Source organism: Acomys minous, assembly GCF_964271855.1.
Source record: "Acomys minous genome assembly, chromosome: 12".
Classification (NCBI taxonomy): Eukaryota; Metazoa; Chordata; class Mammalia; order Rodentia; family Muridae; genus Acomys; species Acomys minous.
In genome coordinates, this window is record NC_140493.1 from 92281766 (window position 1) to 92300042 (window position 18277).

Sequence of the window (18277 nt, forward strand, 5' to 3'; positions counted from 1 at the left end):
TGCCTCACCCATGGGTCCAGGGTGTCAGGCTAGCCAGATGGGCAGATGCTCATCAAGAGCCAAGTCATCATAAAGCCTGGCTTTCAAGTGGCTGTTTATAGAGTCCTCAAGTGGTGAGTAGATGGCAACAAATGAACATCAAATGAGAAAGGCATCTGCTTTTGCCAGGAAAATGTTTATTGGGAGATTACAAGGGAGGGCCACTGGCCACTTCAGAGTCCTGTGGCCAAGCCACAAGAGAGTCAGGTGCTTCTGAAGGGGAAAAGGCAGGCAGGGAATGATGTGGCGAAGGGCTCACTAGCTGAAGGCATGGTTTCTAGGGCTGTCGACCCAGGGGTCCTCTGGCCATTTAGTTTGTGGTCTTTATGCCTGGTCTGTGGAATGAACCAGAACCAGGTCAGAGCTCTGGAGCGTTACGCCCTGTGTCCTTGCTCTTTTGGCAAAACCCTGGGTTCTAGCGTACAAAGGAGTTGCATGGGCCACAGCGGGGACGGGGGACACATGGTGGGCAAGGGGCAGGGGGTGGGCAGGGCGTGCAGGGATTGGAGACGCAGGGCCCGATGGGCTTGCCGCACGCGTTGGTTGTGGCACAGGGGTTGCAGGGTAACCTAGAAACAAAGAATAGAACAGGAAGGTGAGGTAAGGCAGGTGTGTAACCACATACCAGGGAGTCCCCAAGGGCACAAGTCCTGGCCCAGGACACAGAACTCCAGGTCCCCTCTACCACAAAACATTTCAATCGCTAAAGCTCACACCATTACAGAGAGCCCCCCAAGAACTACACAGATGCCCCAAACCTATGCATGCCTAGCTGTTGCCCACGAATAGGATATTGCTTTTTCCAAGCTTTATTTTCCTTACACAGAGAACTGGAAGAACACAGCTCCAGCCTACCCAAGGGCAATCACACGACCAGATAAGACTGTGTGTATCTTAAGCTCTCTGCACAATGAGGTATTGTAAAAAGAGATAGCTCACCTGATCCTACGTGTTATCACACTAGAAGACAAAGAGTAACTGTGCAAGTTCAGTTTGTATGCAAACAACTGTGCTAACAAAACCATTTCACGTTTGTAATGGTGGCCATAGTATGTTTCATGAAGTCTGTGTGAGCGTGTCTGGTGGGAGGGTGTGATTTTCTTTCCCAGGGTGGGAAGTCTCTGAGGGGTCCAACTGAGTCTCATACTCCATTGTGAGCTCTCAACAAACCCATCCAGCTATGTACTCACTTGCTGTCCTCACACTCCAGCAGACCCCGGTACGTGTTGATCTCGCACTCCAGACGGGACCGGATGTCCAGCAGCACCTGGTACTCCTGGTTCTGACGCTCCAGGTCAGACCGGATCTCACTAAGCTGAGACTCCACATTGGTGATCATGCACTGCACCTGGGACAGCTGGGAGCTGTAGCGAGCCTCGCTCTCTGTCAGCGTGTTCTCCAGGGCATTTCTCTGTGGGGAGAAGACAGGGGCTGTCATAGAGCTGTTCCCTCTAAAGGGTCCTGCATGGCTTCTAAGAGCTAAGGAGAGGGCGTGGCCCCAAGGACACCCCAGTGACTCTGCCTCCCAACTCCACACTGCTCAGCAGCAGGGCTGGACACTACACACCATACTGTGCTGGGCCTGCAGCTCGATCTCCAGGGAGTTGACTGTGCGCCTCAGCTCGATGATCTCTGCCTGGCAGGACTGCAGCTGCTCTGAGCTGGACACCACCTGCTTGTTCAACTCCTCGGTCTGCAATCGGCAAAGACAGAGACAGGATCAGACCCTGCCTTAGGGTCCTAGGGGACTCGGTTGCAGAGCGACCACAGGCTCAGATGCCCACCTGTGTGGTGAACCATTCCTCCACCTCCCGGCGGTTGGTCTCCACCAGGGCCTCGTACTGACACCTGGTCTCATTGAGCACACGGTTCAGGTCCACAGTGGGAGCAGCATCCACCTCGATGTTGAGGCGGTCTCCAAGCTGGCAGCGCAGGGTGTTGACTTCCTACAGATGCATAAATTCAGAGTTACCACCCTCAATGAGTCTCAGAGATAACCCCGCCTGTTGACGCCTCCCTAAGTCTATTTCCTCAGAAAAAGAAACTTTAAGTGGAGCAAATACTCTTCATGTGGCTCAACTCCCTCCTCACCATCACTACGCCATGACGCTTGGCCTCCAAAAAAAAAAAAAAAAATCCAACAGTTTGTTGTCCTGTCACTGAAAGACAACAACCTAACAAATATTTCCCAGATTTGAAAACTATCTATGAGACCCTCAGAATGGAATGCAAAAAGATGGCTGGGCTGGTTCACACTGTACAGAGGAAGAGGAAGAGGGGGTGGAGGAGGAAGAGGAAGAGGAAGAGGAGAAGGAGACGTAGAAAATATCAAGGCACCTCCCAGGAAAAGCCACTCATTCCTTCCAAGAATTTGGAAGAGTAGAAGCAACATCCTCCTACACTGACTTATTGAGCTTAGTGGAGAGCAGTCACATCCCTAATAGAGCAAGGCTAGAGCTCTGCAGCTAAGCTGGGTGGCCAGTCGCCAGCAGATGGAGATGTCTGGGAGACAGTGCCTGGGTTTTTCCCATGAGGCGTATCCTACCTGAGAACAAAGACAAGTTCCTGTCTAGTTTTCCCTCGTCGGGTCTTGGTGGCTTTGAAGGGTGTTTATTTGTAAGTATTCCCTGAAGTTCATGTTCCTACCCTCTCAGCCCTGCTTCTCCCAAGCCCAACACCTGAAGCGGGAGTTGTTTCTTCCATCGCTCTCACCTCCTCATGGTTCCTCTTGAGACACAGCAGCTCCTCCTTCAGGGACTCCACCTGAGCCTCCAGGTCGGACTTGCAGAGGGTCAGCTCGTCCAGGATCCTGCGCAGGCCGTTGATGTCGGACTCCACCAGCTGACGCAGGGACAGCTCCGTCTCGAACCTGAAAAAAGGGCAGGGTCAGAGCAGCACCCGGTGGAACTCCAAGCCTCAGAATAATAATCCTTGTCTGACGCCATTCGCCTTGCCTTCCTGCTTCCTGCAATGAATAGATCCAAGAGACAGAGAATTCTAGATGCTCCATCCAAACCCAACGCTGTTCTTTTTGTATTTTTGTGATCCCTCTTGCTTGCTTCTGCCCCCAGCATCTTTTGCAGAATTGTTCACAGCTGTTTGGAAAAGCTTTGGAAATACCCTTCTTTAGCTGGAGGTTAAAGCCAAAGAAAAGGATGCTGGTGTGGACGCCGGACCACTCACTTGGTCCTGAAGTCATCTGCAGCCAGCTTGGCGTTATCTATCTGCACCACCAGCCTGGCGTTCTCAGACTTGCTGCACAGGATCTGAGGAAGGAGAGACCACATGAGTTAGTGAGCATGAAAAAAATAAATAAACATAAAACCCATCGACGTCTTTAAAGATGCTTGCAGTTATTTTGAAGGGAAAAATGGAAAAGCAAGGATCGTTACGGGATGGAAATGAAGAACACTTCTCTACCTTAGGCTAAGGAACCCCCAGCAAACCGTCATCACTTAGATATAACAGCACGGCCCCCTCACCTTCTGCTGCAGCTCCTCAATGGTCCTGAAGTAGGCCTGGTAGGCAGGACACAGCAGGGGCTCCTGTTGCTGGTTCCTCTCCTGGATCCTACACTCCAGCTCCGCGTTCTCTTGCTCCAGCTGCCTCACCTTCTCCATGTAGGAGGCCAGGCGGTCGTTCAGGAACTGCATGGTCTCCTTCTCGCTGCCATTGAAGGAGCCCTCACAGAACCAATTGCAGTTGCCCACATTGGCGGGGATGTTGCAGGCCCCGGGCAGGGTGCAGCCATGGCAGCTGGGGGGCACGCAGGGCCTGGAGGAGCAGCTGGTGCGGCAGCTCATGGTGGGCAGGCAGCAGTTGTAGGGCATGGTGCTGGAGGGAGTGAGGTGCCTGGCTGAAGAAGACACGGTGTGAGTTCTCCAAGCCTCAGAGCTCTGGGTCTCCGTCCTCCAGCAAGCATTTATAACCCGTCTACGGAGGGTGTGGGCACAGTATGTAACATCTTTTTTTTTTCTTTGTACTCCTTCACTGATTTTCAGACGCCCTCTTTTTCAGTCTGTCATTTGCTTCCCTCAGAAGAGTCCCGGCTCTCATAAAACTCTTTACTTGAGCTTCTTGCTAAGTCAGGACTCTTCTTCAGCCATTACACCCATGAAATCAGAGTTCTGCGGTAGACCTTCAAAGAAGCCACATGGCCCAGCCCTGGTCAGTTGGGTGTTGGTCCATCCAGTGACATTCTTTTGTGTTTCAAGATCCTGAAGTCCCATAATAAACCTTGTGCCCTGACGTACCTGGCATTTCCAGAGAGAGACTGGCTGGAGAATCAAGTTGCATTCAGTTACAGTCATCAACTCTTGTTCTTTCTAATGAGAGAAGTTCTTCTAAATGTTGCAGCACTCCGGGCCAAGGGTGGATGGCCATAGTGGTGATTTGGACTAATCTGAGCCTCAGCTATGAAGGTTTGGGAGCTGTTTGTGGTTGACAGGACCATGCAATGACCTTGCTTATCACTTAAGAGAATGGTAAAGGCTTTGATTTAAAAAACAAAACAAAACAAAAAACCTTGAAAAGAGAGAAGTTTCTAGAAGAAGAGACCATTTTGAAAGAGGTCTGAGAAGTATACACTGTATAATCTGTATAGGTCACCGTAAACTCACTCAAAATGTATAGGAAAAGAAATGTGGAAGTGTTTATCAAATTTTACATGGGGCATAGGATCAAAACAGAATGTATGAATTTGTTAGGAAAGACAAGAAATAACCCATAAAGAGTTTAGGAGTCTGTGGTAGGTAGAGCACTTTCCTACTATATGTAATGAACTGGGTTCTATCACCAGCAAAATAAAGAGACAGCCCAAAGGGGTCTCCACAGGCAAGAAATCACTTTACCTTAAACCTTGAGAAAACTGGCTTTATAGTCTATAACGTAGTCATGTTGGCTTTAACATTAAAACTCACTTTGAAGCTTCCAGTTAAAAGTCTCTAACACTCTGACCAATTCTCTAAGTCCAATGTATGTAGGCACAGTGCTCTGTTCTGCACATCGGGGCTCCAGCCCTTCTGATGTGCATACAGATCTTTTAAGGACCAAAAGTTCAAAAATATGAGAGGAGGGGCTACATTCCCCAAGATGCTAGAGGGGGAAAGAAAAATATTGAGATACCCTGTAAGCACAAGATTCAGGAGGTGGGAGCTAGAAATGGGTGGCGGTGGAAGGGACCAGAAGATCTGAGGATGAGGTGGCCCAAATAGGGAACGTATAAAAGTTACATAATTATAGGCACGGCCGGATACCACCTGAATGTCCAGAGCACCACCCCCAAGCTCCTGTGGCTTTGGCTCGCAGCCACAGCTTCTGTTTTACTGACAGCTTATTGGAGGCCTTCTCCGCGGTGAGCTCTCATGGCAGGCTTCATGTGGCTGGAGGTCCCCATGAAAGGGCCAGTGTCTGCACTCTTCAAGAAGACCATTACGCCCCACTTACTACAAAACCGTTCAGATTTTTCAAGGGCCCAGAACACTACAAAGCAGCCTTGGACTTGTAATAAAAATCGATTTTTCTTTTCCCAAGACTATTAAAGTGGGAGAAATAGGCGGGTCTGGAGACCTGTACCACCCAGAATTGCCAGAAGGACACCAGGCCAGCGCGGGCAGTCACCAGGGAGCTTCTGCCACCTTCCACCTGGGCCTGGAATGATTGGCAAGCGGGGGAGGCTGCATCCAAAGATGAGAAGCCATGGGTACAGGCCGGCAGGAGCCTCTGGCTTCCCAGTGCCTGTCAGACTGCTCCAAGCCACCAGCTTGCCAGCAAAGGGCTGCTTCCTCGACCTGCCTTCTTTCTCATCCAGGAAAGCCTTGCCCTGAGCGCTGACTAGATGCCTGCAGCATCCTTCAATCCACCCCCCCCACCCCCTGCCCAGAGGCCTTCACCGAAAAAGAAGAAGAAGGTTGAGGTGTTCTGTGGGAGAAGATTTGCAGATTTGGCTATCCAGGAGGACAAAAATAGAACGCCACCAACATAGGAGAGATCAAGGACGTTGGTCCAGATGGAGCCAAGGAGGGGTCTGTACTATAAGAAAGTCAAGAACAGAGAGAAGAAGAAAAGGAGAAAGCAACAAAAGGAAACCCTGGAAAGGAGCCCCATAACTGTGCAGAGCCGCATCAATGAGATGGAGCTAGCCCACTTTCAAATGGGCTCACCTGGAGAGTGCAACGCTGAGAAGTAACCAAGATGTACAAAACTGATGGTCAGAAAAACAGCCTGTTGAGGGTCCTGGGAGGGGCAAATGGAGACCGGGCCTGCAATACCTGCAGACACAGGGCCATGGCTTCTGAGGCCTCTGGAGGGTCAGCCTCAGCCCACAGTGTCCAGGGGTACTATCTCCACTGTCCAGCCTTAGGTTTGTAGCTGAAGTGCACTGCTGTTCACACGCCGGCCATCTCTAGAAGCAACGGCGCCGTTTGTTCCTGACCGAGTGTGGCATATTGGAGGATGAACAGGGAAGGAATAGGGACGGTCCAGCCTTGCCATGCCATCCGGTCCTGACGGAGTGTGGGGAGAGAAAAGTGGGGAGGAACAGGAATGGTCGGGTGTGCACTGGCTTCAGGTGTTGGACAAACATCAGTCACATCGAAGATGCAGGAGGACAGGTCACCTCTGTTGCCTGCGACCTACTCCTGGAGATACCTGGTTTCCCTGCGGACTGTCCTGCAGAGGGTGGCATGGGACAATTCGGGATGGAGTCCTCAGGCAGATTGGTGAGTAAGCACAAAGCTGACACCCCTTGTCTCGCAGCCAACCCAGGCAGTGAGTAGATTTACCTCTTGGTGAGAAGGAAAATGAGACCCCAGGCTTAAAAGTTCCCATGACCTCACTTGGCCAAGAGATTTCCGTGCTTTCTTGATTTCCTAATTGGAATGTTTGTGTGTTTGAATGCTTCTAAGAGAAACTAAATTCCTCAAGGACCCTCGAATCTGCCTTTCCTTACCTGGTTCAGTTGAGTTCAGAATGCATTCCCTAGGGACTAGGACAGGACCGAATTGGAACGGAAGAATTGCAGCTGGTAAGGGAGTTCCTGTTTACGGATAATTCGGGCCAATCAGCCCCAATTTGGACCCAAAAAGTAAACAAGAAAAAGAGAGAAGTGAGGAAACGAGGTATTTTTAAGGTGTGAAGTGACACTTGGAAATATATTTGTACTTAATATAGCTTTTAAGCTACACATATGCTGTTAATTGCATCAGGCATTTTATGACTATTCGCTGTGTGTCTAGCATAGTCCTAGGAGTGGGGCAACAGTGGGTATGGAGTATGATGTGCCCTTGCCTCTCCCGGAGCTCCCGGGCATACATAATGCCATGTAATTGGACAAGTCAATAAAATGTCCTCTCTTTACCCATCTCCACTTCTCCCCCAACTGGTCACTTACCTCCTATTCCAGGTAGGCCATTGCAACCTTCATGGTCCTCAACCACATGGTGAAAGCATAGAGCACTTTCTGATTAATACCTCTCCTTTCTCTCTCTCTCTCTCTCTCTCTCTCTCTCTCTCTCTCTCTGTCTCTCTCTCTGTCTCTCTGTCTCTCTCTCTCTCTCTCTGTCTCTCTCTCTGTCTCTCTGTCTCTCTGTCTCTCTCTGTGTCTCTCTCTGTGTGTCTCTGTCTGTCTGTCTGTCTGTCTGTCTGTCTCTCTCTCTCTCTCTCTCTCTCTCTCTCTCTCTCTGTCTCTCTCTCTGTCTCTCTCTCTGTCTGTCTCTCTCTTCTCTCTCTCTCTCTCTCTCTCTCTCTGTCTCTCTGTCTGTCTCTCTCTCTCTGTCTCTCTGTCTCTCTCTCTCTGTGTCTCTCTCTGTGTCTCTCTGTCTGTCTGTCTGTCTGTCTGTCTGTCTGTCTCTCTCTCTCTCTGTCTGTCTCTCTCTCTCTCTGTCTCTCTCTCTGTCTGTCTCTCTCTCTCTCTCTCTCTCTCTCTCTCTCTCTCTCTCTCTCTCTCTCTCTGTCTCTCTCTCTCTCTCTGTCTCTCTCTCTCTGTGTCTCTCTCTGTGTCTCTCTGTCTGTCTGTCTGTCTGTCTGTCTCTCTCTCTCTCTCTGTGTGTGTGTGTGTGTGTGTGTGTGTGTGTGTGTGTGTGTGTCTGTCTGTCTGTCTGTCTTCTCTATCATCTGTGTGTGTATGTATGTGCCCACACGCCTGCCCACCCAAGCACCCAAGAGGCCAAAGGAGGACATGAGGTGTCCCCCTCTATCACTCTCCATCTTATTCCCTTGAGACAGGATCTCTCACTGAACCTGGAGCCAGCCAGGCAGCCAGCAAGCACCAGTCATCCTCCTGTCACTGCCTCCACCATTACAAGCACATGAGATCACACCCAGCTATCTAGGGGAGTTCACAGGGATTTGAACTCAGGTCCTCACACGTGCACAACCACCCACTGGACCATCTCCAAGCCCTATCTGCCAATTTTTCAGACATCCATTTGTACACCACTTTGCAGGTGATTCGTGGGCGGGACTCAAAATAATTGATCTCATTAGAATCCTAATGCTCTTAAGACTCCCTTCTGATAATTAGTTGCTTTTCTACTTGGGTCTTGTTGGCTTTGGAGTCCACAAGGAAGGATGGGTGGCTATGGCCATGCACCAGCTCTGTGGCTTCCCCCACGGGTATGCTTTTAAGAAGGGGAAGAGGCTTTTGGCAGGTACGGTGTGAAAAATGGCTCCTGGGGTGTCTGCTCTCTTCAGACCCAAGATCTCCTGGGCTTGGAGGCTTATGTGCCTGGTTTTACCCTCTCCTCTGTGAGCCTGGGAGGAGGCTCCTCAGCCCTTTACTTCGGCTTGCACAGGAAGGGTGGGATGCCGGCTCAGCACCTCAGAAGGTTATTTGACATTCAAGTGGGGTAACTGATATTCTTCGTAATCGATAAAAGCAATGAACACGGATGAGAGTTTCAGGCCATGTCTCCTCTGCAGTCATATGTGCCGTGATTTGTTGTTGTTGTTGTTATGGCAACAGGGGTCAGGGGTGGGGCATGGATTGGATTGAGCTTCTTCATCGAGTCCTAGCCATCAAAACAGTACTCAAGTTTCAATCTGCTTGGAGATACTATGTGGTCTTCATTCCTCAGACGCTGGTGTCCTCAACTCAGAATGGTTCTTGTAACAGCAGCACCTGGCTTACCCCAAAGGCAATGGTTCTCAATCTCTGGGTCGCGACCCCCGTGGGGGTGGGACCATATGATTTAGGGGCTGCCTGAGACCCAGATATTTACATTACAATTCATAGCCGTAGCGAGTTTACAGTTCATGAAGTAACCATGAAATAACCTTACGGTTGGGGGGGGGGGCCACCACAACATGAGGAACTGTGTTAAAGGGTCCCAGCACTAGGAGGAAGGTAGAGAACCACCCACTCTAAGAAAAGGACAGAAACAGTGGTATAGTCTTTGTTCTGTTTGAGCTACTGAAAAAAAACCTGAGAGTGAGCTTCTGAAAGCACAGTGGTTAGCACGCAGTTGGCCTGGGTCTGAATCGTGCATTCTTCATTCCGTATCCATGTGATCTTTAACCCTCTGGGAGCCTTGGAAACGGCTATAGTGACTTTGTGGGGTTGCTGTAAGGATTAAGCGGGCTTGTGTACGTAGGCTTATGGACAATTCAGATCAATGTCTACTGCACAGGAATCATTCGATACATGTGTGTATCTACCGATGAGGAGGAAGAGGTAAGGGATAAGACGTCATCATGATCAAGATTCCAGTGCTGGTGGTGGTGGGATGTTGCGTTGCCAGGGACTCTCTTCATACACGCACACGCGCGCACGCACGCACATGCGCACACGCACACGCACGCACGCACATGCGCACACGCACATGCACGCACAGCATAACACACGAGCCCAGCAATTCTTCTCAAAGAACCAAACCGCTTCCCATACAGCCTCCTCACGGCCTAATCTTCTCACCATAAGCGACAGTCAAGGCATGGGATATGAACTTAAGAAGCAGAGGTCAATCTCCCCGAGGCTCCGCTGACTCACTTCGTGCCACCAGAAAAATTCCCTAACCACTGAGTGACTCACCTTCCCTCTCCCTTCCTTAAATGGAAAGAGCGATGCTTAGTTACTCCATCTGTCCGTTGTCCATGGTGGCGCAAGAAATAGGATGGTTTATTTTGTTAGACAGCTCCGCGCTTGTTGGATGAAAGAAGCTATTTAAGTGCAAAGGAGGAGGCAGGGTGGTTGAGCGCCAGGTGCTTCTACTACTAATCAAGATTGCGCTTTCTTGTGGAGGCTACTGCTGGTGAGAGCCTCGGGCACCTGTGCCACACTCCACCGCTTAGAGAACAGAGTGGAAGAAAGGAGGGCGTGGCCACCCCTGACCTTCCCTACGTGTCCCACGGTAAAAAAAAAAAAGTCCCAGGTCCTCACGAGCAAAACAGCTCCACATGGACAGTCGCCCATGGGCGGGAGTCTTGGGTTAATAATAACTAGATTGGGCTGGAGAGATGGCTCTGAGGTTAAGCACACTGGCTGCTCTTCCAGAGGTCCTGAGTTCAAGTCCCAGCAACCACATGGTGGCTCACAACCATCTATAATGTGATCTGGCTTGATGTACATGCAGACAGAGAACTGTATACATAATAATGAAATAAATCTTTTTTAAAAAAATAACTAGAAGAGGAAGAGGCACATTCTAATTTAACCTCCTTCCCTCCCTTTATCATTGGAGCTTGAGACGACGGCCACTTCTGTACCCAAGTACCCAAGCTCCCTACCAGGATAGGGACTGGATTATAACACCTTGCTGGCTGTCTCTGTATCTTCACACCCAGCTGCTGTAATCTGTAAGAGTTTACAAAGCAGAAGTGGGGAGCAAAGCTGGCTCAAGCACTTGTAGTTTCACTGGTGAATAAGAGCCAGAAACCAGGAGTCAGAGAGGGTGGGAGCAGAAGACTGGCTCCCACCATCACACCAGAGCCAATCCCATCAAATGCCTCACTGGCCTCCTTGGTGGTTGTAAAACCTCTTTTTTTTATTTTTTATTAATTAATTTACTTACTCGCTTTACATCCTTTTCTCTTCCCAGACCCACCCTCTCTCCCTCTTCCCCCATCCCCCATACCCTATTACTCAGTAAAGGGGAGGCCCCCCCCAACTCACCCACTGCAGCTCATCAAGTCATATCAGGATTGAGCGTGACCTTTTCCCCTGTGGCCTGGCAAGGCAGTCCCGCTAGGAGGAAGTGATCAAAAAGCAGTGAACAGAGTTCACGTCAGGGACAGGCCCTACTCCCCTTACCAGAGGACCCACATGAAGCCCGAACTGCCCATCAGCTACATCTGTGTAGGAGTCCTAGGTCCAGTCCATGCATGGTCCTTTTTTTTGGTGCTTCAGTCTCCTCAAGCCCCTCTGGGCCTTGTTGGGTCTGGTGATCTTCCTGTGGCGCTCCTGTCACCTTCAGGTCCTTTTCTCCTTTCCCTCCACTTTTCCACAAGACTCCCCTACACTTCACCCAATGTCTGACTGTGAGTCTCACCATCTGTTTCAAACCACTGCTGTGCGGAGCCTCTCAGAGGACAACTCTGCTAGGCTCCTGTCTGCGAGCGTAGCAGAGTATCGCTAATAGTGTCAGGGATTGGCTCTCTCCTGTGGGGTGGGTCTTGGCTTGGGCCAGGTATTGGTTGGACATTCCCTCAATCTCTGCTCTGTCTTTATCCCTGCTTGTCTTGTGGACAGGGTAATGTGGGGGACTCAAAGTGAAATTTCTTTTTAAATATCTCCAGAGGCATTTCTCCTCTTTGGTCAGCTGAGATGCTGAGTTCGGGAGACTTGTCTGATCTTAGCTACAGCTGCTTCATGTGGAGCATCTAGATTATATATCAGCTACCGCTGGGTTCTAAGCCCAGGCAGCAGCCAGGAGAACTCACTACGAGACTTCTTGGGGAGCCCGAGTTGACCAGTATGCCTGGATCGTTCCAGCCTGATGGTGCGTGAGAACTGGTAGTTACCGTCATTTCACAGTCTAAGAGTTTCTGAATGCACGAGAAACTGTCTCCACGGCTCGGTAGATTCCCCTTCCATGGGATGCATTGGAAAAGCAAGACCAAACCTTTCTAATGTGTCTGGCCAAACAAGGGCTTACTTTCTAAGCATACTCCTAGCCCAGGAGCTCTCAAACTTTGAGTCTCTATTAGAATCGCCTGAAAGACTCGACAAAAGCGGACTTCTGCCTCAGAAAGTGTGGGGAAAGGCTCGAAATCATGCACATCCAACCAGCCCTTGCTGATAGTGGTGCTGCTGGATAGAACCAGCCCTAAAGCTCCCGTGTAAATTTTCCCCTTCAAATCTACCAAGGAATGGCCTTTGGATCTACTTCAAAGAGACTGGGGTTCAAGTCTTGACTCGGCCACTAAGAAGAGTGACAGCTGCTCTCTCTTTAAGGGTTGTTGTGGTACCCAGGGCTCCTTTGAAGTCACTCCCAAGAGGCCTCTGCTATGCTATCTTACTTGCTATTGACACAACAGCAGGGTGTGTGTAGCAGTTATCACTATCCGGGAGTTTCTGATAAGCATTGGAGCTGAACCTTAATGTCAGCGACACCTGATACTCCTGTTCCTTCTCAAGCTGGGCCTCATGAGAGTTGGCATCCGGGCCAGTGCAAGGCCACAAGGGCCTCTGCTTCACAGAGGCGTTCCGACACAGGAGATGGGGAAACAGGAACGAAACTGTCTATGTATGTCTCCAACATCTTCAATAAACTGTGACACCCGAAGGCATTTCCAAGGCAAGAAGAACAAGACAACTCCCATCAGCAGTCTCCCTCTGCAAGAACTTCAATGGCCTTGCTTCTGTCAGTTTCCAGGGTCCCCCTTACTCGGCTTGATGCCCATCCACTCACCACCTGCCTCCAGTAGAAAAGTCTTTCCAAAGGGGATGAGAGCAAGGTTGTGTTGTGTCTTGAAGTCTGTGAAGCCCCTACCGGGCCTAGGGAGGTGCTCATACAGCATGGCGGACAAGCCAAGTCTTCGCAGTTTACAAAGGAACTTACCAGCACGAGCTGACCCCAGAACTGCCCATGCCTGGGGATTTGGCATGGATCTCAGCTCCAGGGTCAAGAATAGGCCATACGGCCTTCAGACTGAAGCACGGTTGGTCACAGGATGATCCAGAACAGAACCAGGGGCCCTCCCTAATCGGCCGCACACCTCTTGCCTGGGTTTAGAGCCACTGCCGCACCTCCCAGTGGCTGATCTCCATCAGAATCCCACTGTGACACCCTGGATCCTCCAACACACAGTAGGGTCCATGTTTGACTCAATCCAGAGCGCGACCCCCCAGCTGACACTCAAGAGGCACACTTCATGTGGGCTCAGGAGAGAGATGGCGTACTTAGGCACTCTCACTGCCCTCCACTCGAAGCCTCAGCTCCCACTCGCTGTGTTCCTCGGCAACTTCTCTGGGCTCTCTGATGAAGCACTAGCTGCCCGTCTCAGCAGCCACCAGGGCTGAGGTCTGCAGCCACCTCTTCTGGAGAACCAAGAAAACTGGGCTTCTCTAGGATGGAGCCTTCTGACAAATCACCTATTCTCAGGCAGGCAGTCCTACACAAATACACATGCCAGCAACACAGACTGAACTCCACATTATGTGTTTATATATACACATGTATTTGCATGTGTGTGAAACAATAATTAAAGAATAAGAGGTCATGAATTTGAGAAGGCGTGGGGATGCACAGGAGAAGCTCTGGGAAAGAAGAAAGGTATGAAACTGGTCTAAACAAAATAACACTCACGTATGAAATTCTCAGAACTTTTTAATTAAACTTTTAAAAAATTCTGGTCTTGTCTATTGTGACTATATGCTAATTAGATGGGCAGTGATTAATACTTCATGGTGTCTGCTCTTGAGGGTCTCATCCCTTTCACCTGACCCTTTCACCGCATCAGATCCTTGCTGGTCCTGTTTATAGATAATATGCACTCAACAACTTTGATCTTTTTGAAATGTCTTTGTATTTCTCTAGAAGACACCTAACTAGCTTGTTCATTATTTGTGAAACTTGAGAACTTTTTTTTTTTTTTTTAAACTTTCTGTGAGTCTTTTGTCTGGGCAGATGTATGTGCCCTGCGAGCATGTAGTACCCCCAAAGGCCAGAAGAGGGCATCAGATTCCCGGGAACTGGAGTCACAGACATTTGTGAGCCTGCTTGTGGGGAGTGGGCGTGGAACTTCGGTCTTCTGGGAAAATAATCAGGGGCTTTTAAAAATTGAGCCGCCTCGCTCTAATTAGCATACAATTAGCAATTTTCCTTATACCTGCTTTGTTTTATTTATTCCCTTCCTTCTTCCCCCCTTTCCACGTCCATGTGCTAGCATTCTCCCCCTGCCTCTCTCCCTTGAAGCTTTTTCCCCACCATGGGCTCTTTTCTAGCTGCTGAACATCTACTCCCACCTACATACATGTATTTAACCGTGAGAAGCTAGGGTCTGCCTGGGAAGGAGAATGCGCAGTATCCTTCTTTCTGAGCCCAGCTATAGAGCTGACTCGCAAGCTGCAGCTGAGTTCCACAGTGCTGTACCAGTGTGCATCCCCAACAGCAGGGAGTGGCCACTCCTCTTTCCCCAGGTCTTCCCCAATATTTGCTGTCAATTTTTTTTTTCTTGCGAGTAGCCACCCTGGCTGGGGTAAGATGGAATCTCAGAGTCGTTTTGTTTTTCATTTCAATGACAAGATTTTTTTATTTTCCTGGTCTTCAAATATGCTCAGAGCATCAAGTGCTTTACAAGTTCTTTTATTTCTAAAACAAAGAGCTAGTGGCTAATTGTCCAATAAATCCTGGGTTGGGGGGACAGGGGTGGGGGGTGGGAGGGATTAACCAGATGGCTTCCGGTCCTTGCTAACAAAGATGCTTCACTGCCCTCTTTCCCATGGTGAACTGAGTCATCGTGTGTGTCCTTAAGACAGCAGCAAGCATCTCCAGGCCTAGCAGATCTGACTCCTCAAGTCTGGGACTTCCCTTTAATCATATGTCTAGTGTGTCATTTTCTAAGGTGGCCAATGACCTCCTATGGCCTAGTTTCCCAGGCTTTGCCCAAGACACTAGGATTCAGGAGAAAAAAAAAAAAACAGCAGTTAGTCCTGCCAGCAGGTGTCAGGGCCGGAGCCTGGTGATGCATCAGCAAGGAAGTCAGAGAGCTCTTCCTTTGACCAAAGGAATCTATTCCCTAGTTCTAACCAGAGTATCCCAGATGGCCACTGGGCTTGAGAGATGTTGGGGAGGCATCAAAGGGACTGCCCGGAACTTGAAGATAAGGACAATTTATACAGGCAGAGGGACACAGAGAGGGTTTTCTTAAAAAACAAAACAAAAACAAAACCAAAAAAACTATATGAAAAAACTATATGAAAAAACTGAGTAGTTAAGAGTTAAGAACACAAGTTCGCAGCCAGCAATTAGCCTACCCCACTCATAGGACCACTGAAGAAATGGGTTTGAGTAACACAAAAAATATACTCAAGAGCAGAAGCCGTATTTTCCAGTCCTGTAAAATTGAAGTGTTTGTTCAGCTGTGCTGAAGATACTAAAGACAGGCTGCTTCCACCCTCACGGCTTCTCTGCTTTTGGTGCTTGAACTTCAGCCTATGTCAGAACAGCCAGGACTTAACAGTGATGCAAATTGCAGGCTCACACAACACATCTGGGACCAGGACTGAGAGTCTCCTGCATGGTCCCTCCCCATGATGATGCAGGATGCAGGACCGCATCTAGAGGGCATGACCACTGCTCTATGGCAGCAGGCCTGTTCTGTAGTGACTATTATCATCCGTAAATGAAAGGTCAGGAAGAACCAGTGAGTGGATTGGGTGGGATCTTTGCGTATCACTTCAGGAGCCTGAGATGTGGCTTCATGGTTGACTGTTCACCTAACACATACAGGGACCTGGGTTCCATCCCCAGCATCATAAGTAAGTAAATAAATAAATAAATAAATAAATTAAATAAATAAATAAAATCTGTGTGCACACTGTCTTCAGGATAATAAACAAGATCTGTTTATTTTTCTGTTTCATGCCTCATGGCCATGGTTGGGTTTATGGGAACTTCTAAGATAGAATAAGAGGAAGGATTAGGAAGAGACCAGAAAAAGCCTGGATGCTCTGTGTGTTGAGCCTGAGGGTGTGAGGCCAGGTGTCCTAAAGAGCAATGTTTGTAGATAGCACATGAAGGTGAAGTGAAGCAATGTTATTAATGTCTGTGTATGCTGGGAGTGGGGCCTGGAACTTAGCACTGTATTTCACTGAATGTGTGTGTGTGTGTGTGTGTGTGTGTGTGTGTGTGTGTGTCTGTCTGTCTGTCTGTCTGTCTGTCTGTCTATCTGTCTGTCTGTCTCTATGTGTATCTCTCTGTCTCTGTTTCTGTCTGTCTCTGTCTGTCTGTCTCTGTCTGTCTGTCTGTCTGTCTCTCTCTCTCTCTCTCTCTCTCTCTCTCTCTCTCTCTCTCTCTCTCTCTCACACACACACACACACACACACACACACACCATACCTACCTCTATATTCGAAGTATTGACTAGTTCCAAAGTTTCGCCAAGTTTGGTACCATGTGCTCTGTACCTAATGACATGTTTTATGCTACAGTATTGTATAAATATCCCAATATAGAGTGTAGAGATATGGCTTGGTGCTTAAGAGCACTGCTTGCTCTTCCAGAGGATTCCAGTTAGACCTTCCAGCACCTCCATGGTAGCTCACAAACCATCTATAAGTCCCAGGAGATCTGAAACCCTCATTTGGACTTCAAGGGCACAAGGCAAACAAATGGTACACACACATACAATCAGGCAAAACATTCATATACATTTATTATTGTTGTTCTTATTATTGTTGTTATTATTATATTTATATTGAATAAAGAAAAAAGCTCAAAGTAGTTGAATAAATTGCCTGAGCTCCCAGAGCTAGAAAGAAGGCACAGACCTTGAAATGTTCCATTAGGTGGGATCAGAGACGAAGGCCTGAGGCCAGGCAAGCACCTAAGGGGTGTGTGGACCCACTGAGAGACCCTCCTCCCACTCCTGCCAGGGTTTTCTCCTCCTGACAGGCAGATAGCCCATGGGCTCACTTCCACATAACAAGGCGAGATTCTCACCAGGACAGTCTGTGCCCCAAAGGGGAGGTGATGTTTAGAATCTCTGAAGCAGGTGGCAGGGAAGATATTGTCAGTTAAAGGGGGTGTCTCTTAAAAAACGAGCATAGCCTGTCCTCTAAATGAGCTGTCTTCTAGCCTTGGTGGGAGTCTGGCATTTGTGTTTTTAAAAGCTAAAATAACATTAAGCAAGAAGATGAGGTATTTTTTTTTAATATTTGTTAAAAGGGAAGGCATCACTGAGAAGCATTGGATTAAATGAAGGGGGAAAGGGAAGATTAAAAATGACTCACCACGCTGTGGTCCTGAAGCTTGCTGCAAGTGCCCATGAGAGGGGAGGAATTTGGTTGTGCTCTGGCCAGAAAGATGAAAAGAGAAATCTGAGAGATAAGTGTGTAGGCAGAAGCAGCGTCGAACACACAAACAATACGTACACGGAGAGACAGACAGAGCCAGAGAGAGTCAGAGACAGAGACAGAGACAGAGACAGAGAGAGTCAGAGACAGAGACAGAGAGAGCCAGAGACAGAGAGACAGAGATAGAGAGAGTCAGAGACAGAAACAGAGACAGAGAGAGTCAGAGACAGAGACAGAGACAGAGAGAGTCAGAGACAGAGAGACAGAGACAGAGAGAGTCAGAGACAGAGACAGAGAGAGTCAGAGACAGAGAGACAGACACAGACAGAGACAGAGAGAGTCAGAGACAGAGACAGAGAGACAGAGAGAGACAGAGACAGAGAGAGTCAGAGATAGAGAGAGACAGAGAGGAAGAGGGAGGAAGGAGGAGAGGAAGAGGGAGAAGAAAAAAACACACTAGGAAATTCTCCTAGTCCAGAGAAGTCAGTATTCTGGCTTTTTAATGATAGCAGAAGATGAGTCGTTCCCCAGGGTGCTCTCAGGAACTAAAATGTCCACAGGCCTACAGCCAGCCACCCTCTCTACTTTACTGGCATTTGTAGGTAAAATATTTAGTTTTTTTTTTAACCTACACTTCAGGAGGAGACAGACACAGAGAGAGAGAGATTTTTGACCCATGACAACACAAAAAATTTCTTTTCTAGTGTCAGGTGGGCCACTCAAAATGAGAAATAAGGTCTGAGCAACAATTGTGGTTCTTTAATCAAGAGCTGTGGTCAAACTTCC

General features: G+C 48.8%; 1 protein-coding gene across 1 annotated transcript; it reads right to left on the reverse strand.

The window, feature by feature from the left end:
• Positions 1–156: 156 nt before the first annotated feature.
• On the reverse strand, positions 157–3957 carry LOC311578810 (keratin, type I cuticular Ha1). The gene is made up of 7 exons (XM_084748868.1): positions 3522–3957; positions 3223–3305; positions 2752–2908; positions 1824–1985; positions 1607–1732; positions 1230–1450; positions 157–608 (listed from the first exon to the last, which is right to left on the reverse strand). The coding sequence occupies exons 1-7, from the start codon at positions 3867–3869 to the stop codon at positions 455–457; spliced, it is 1251 nt and encodes a 416-aa protein (XP_084604994.1). The 5' UTR covers positions 3870–3957; the 3' UTR covers positions 157–454.
• Between the last annotated feature and the right edge of the window lie 14320 nt (positions 3958–18277).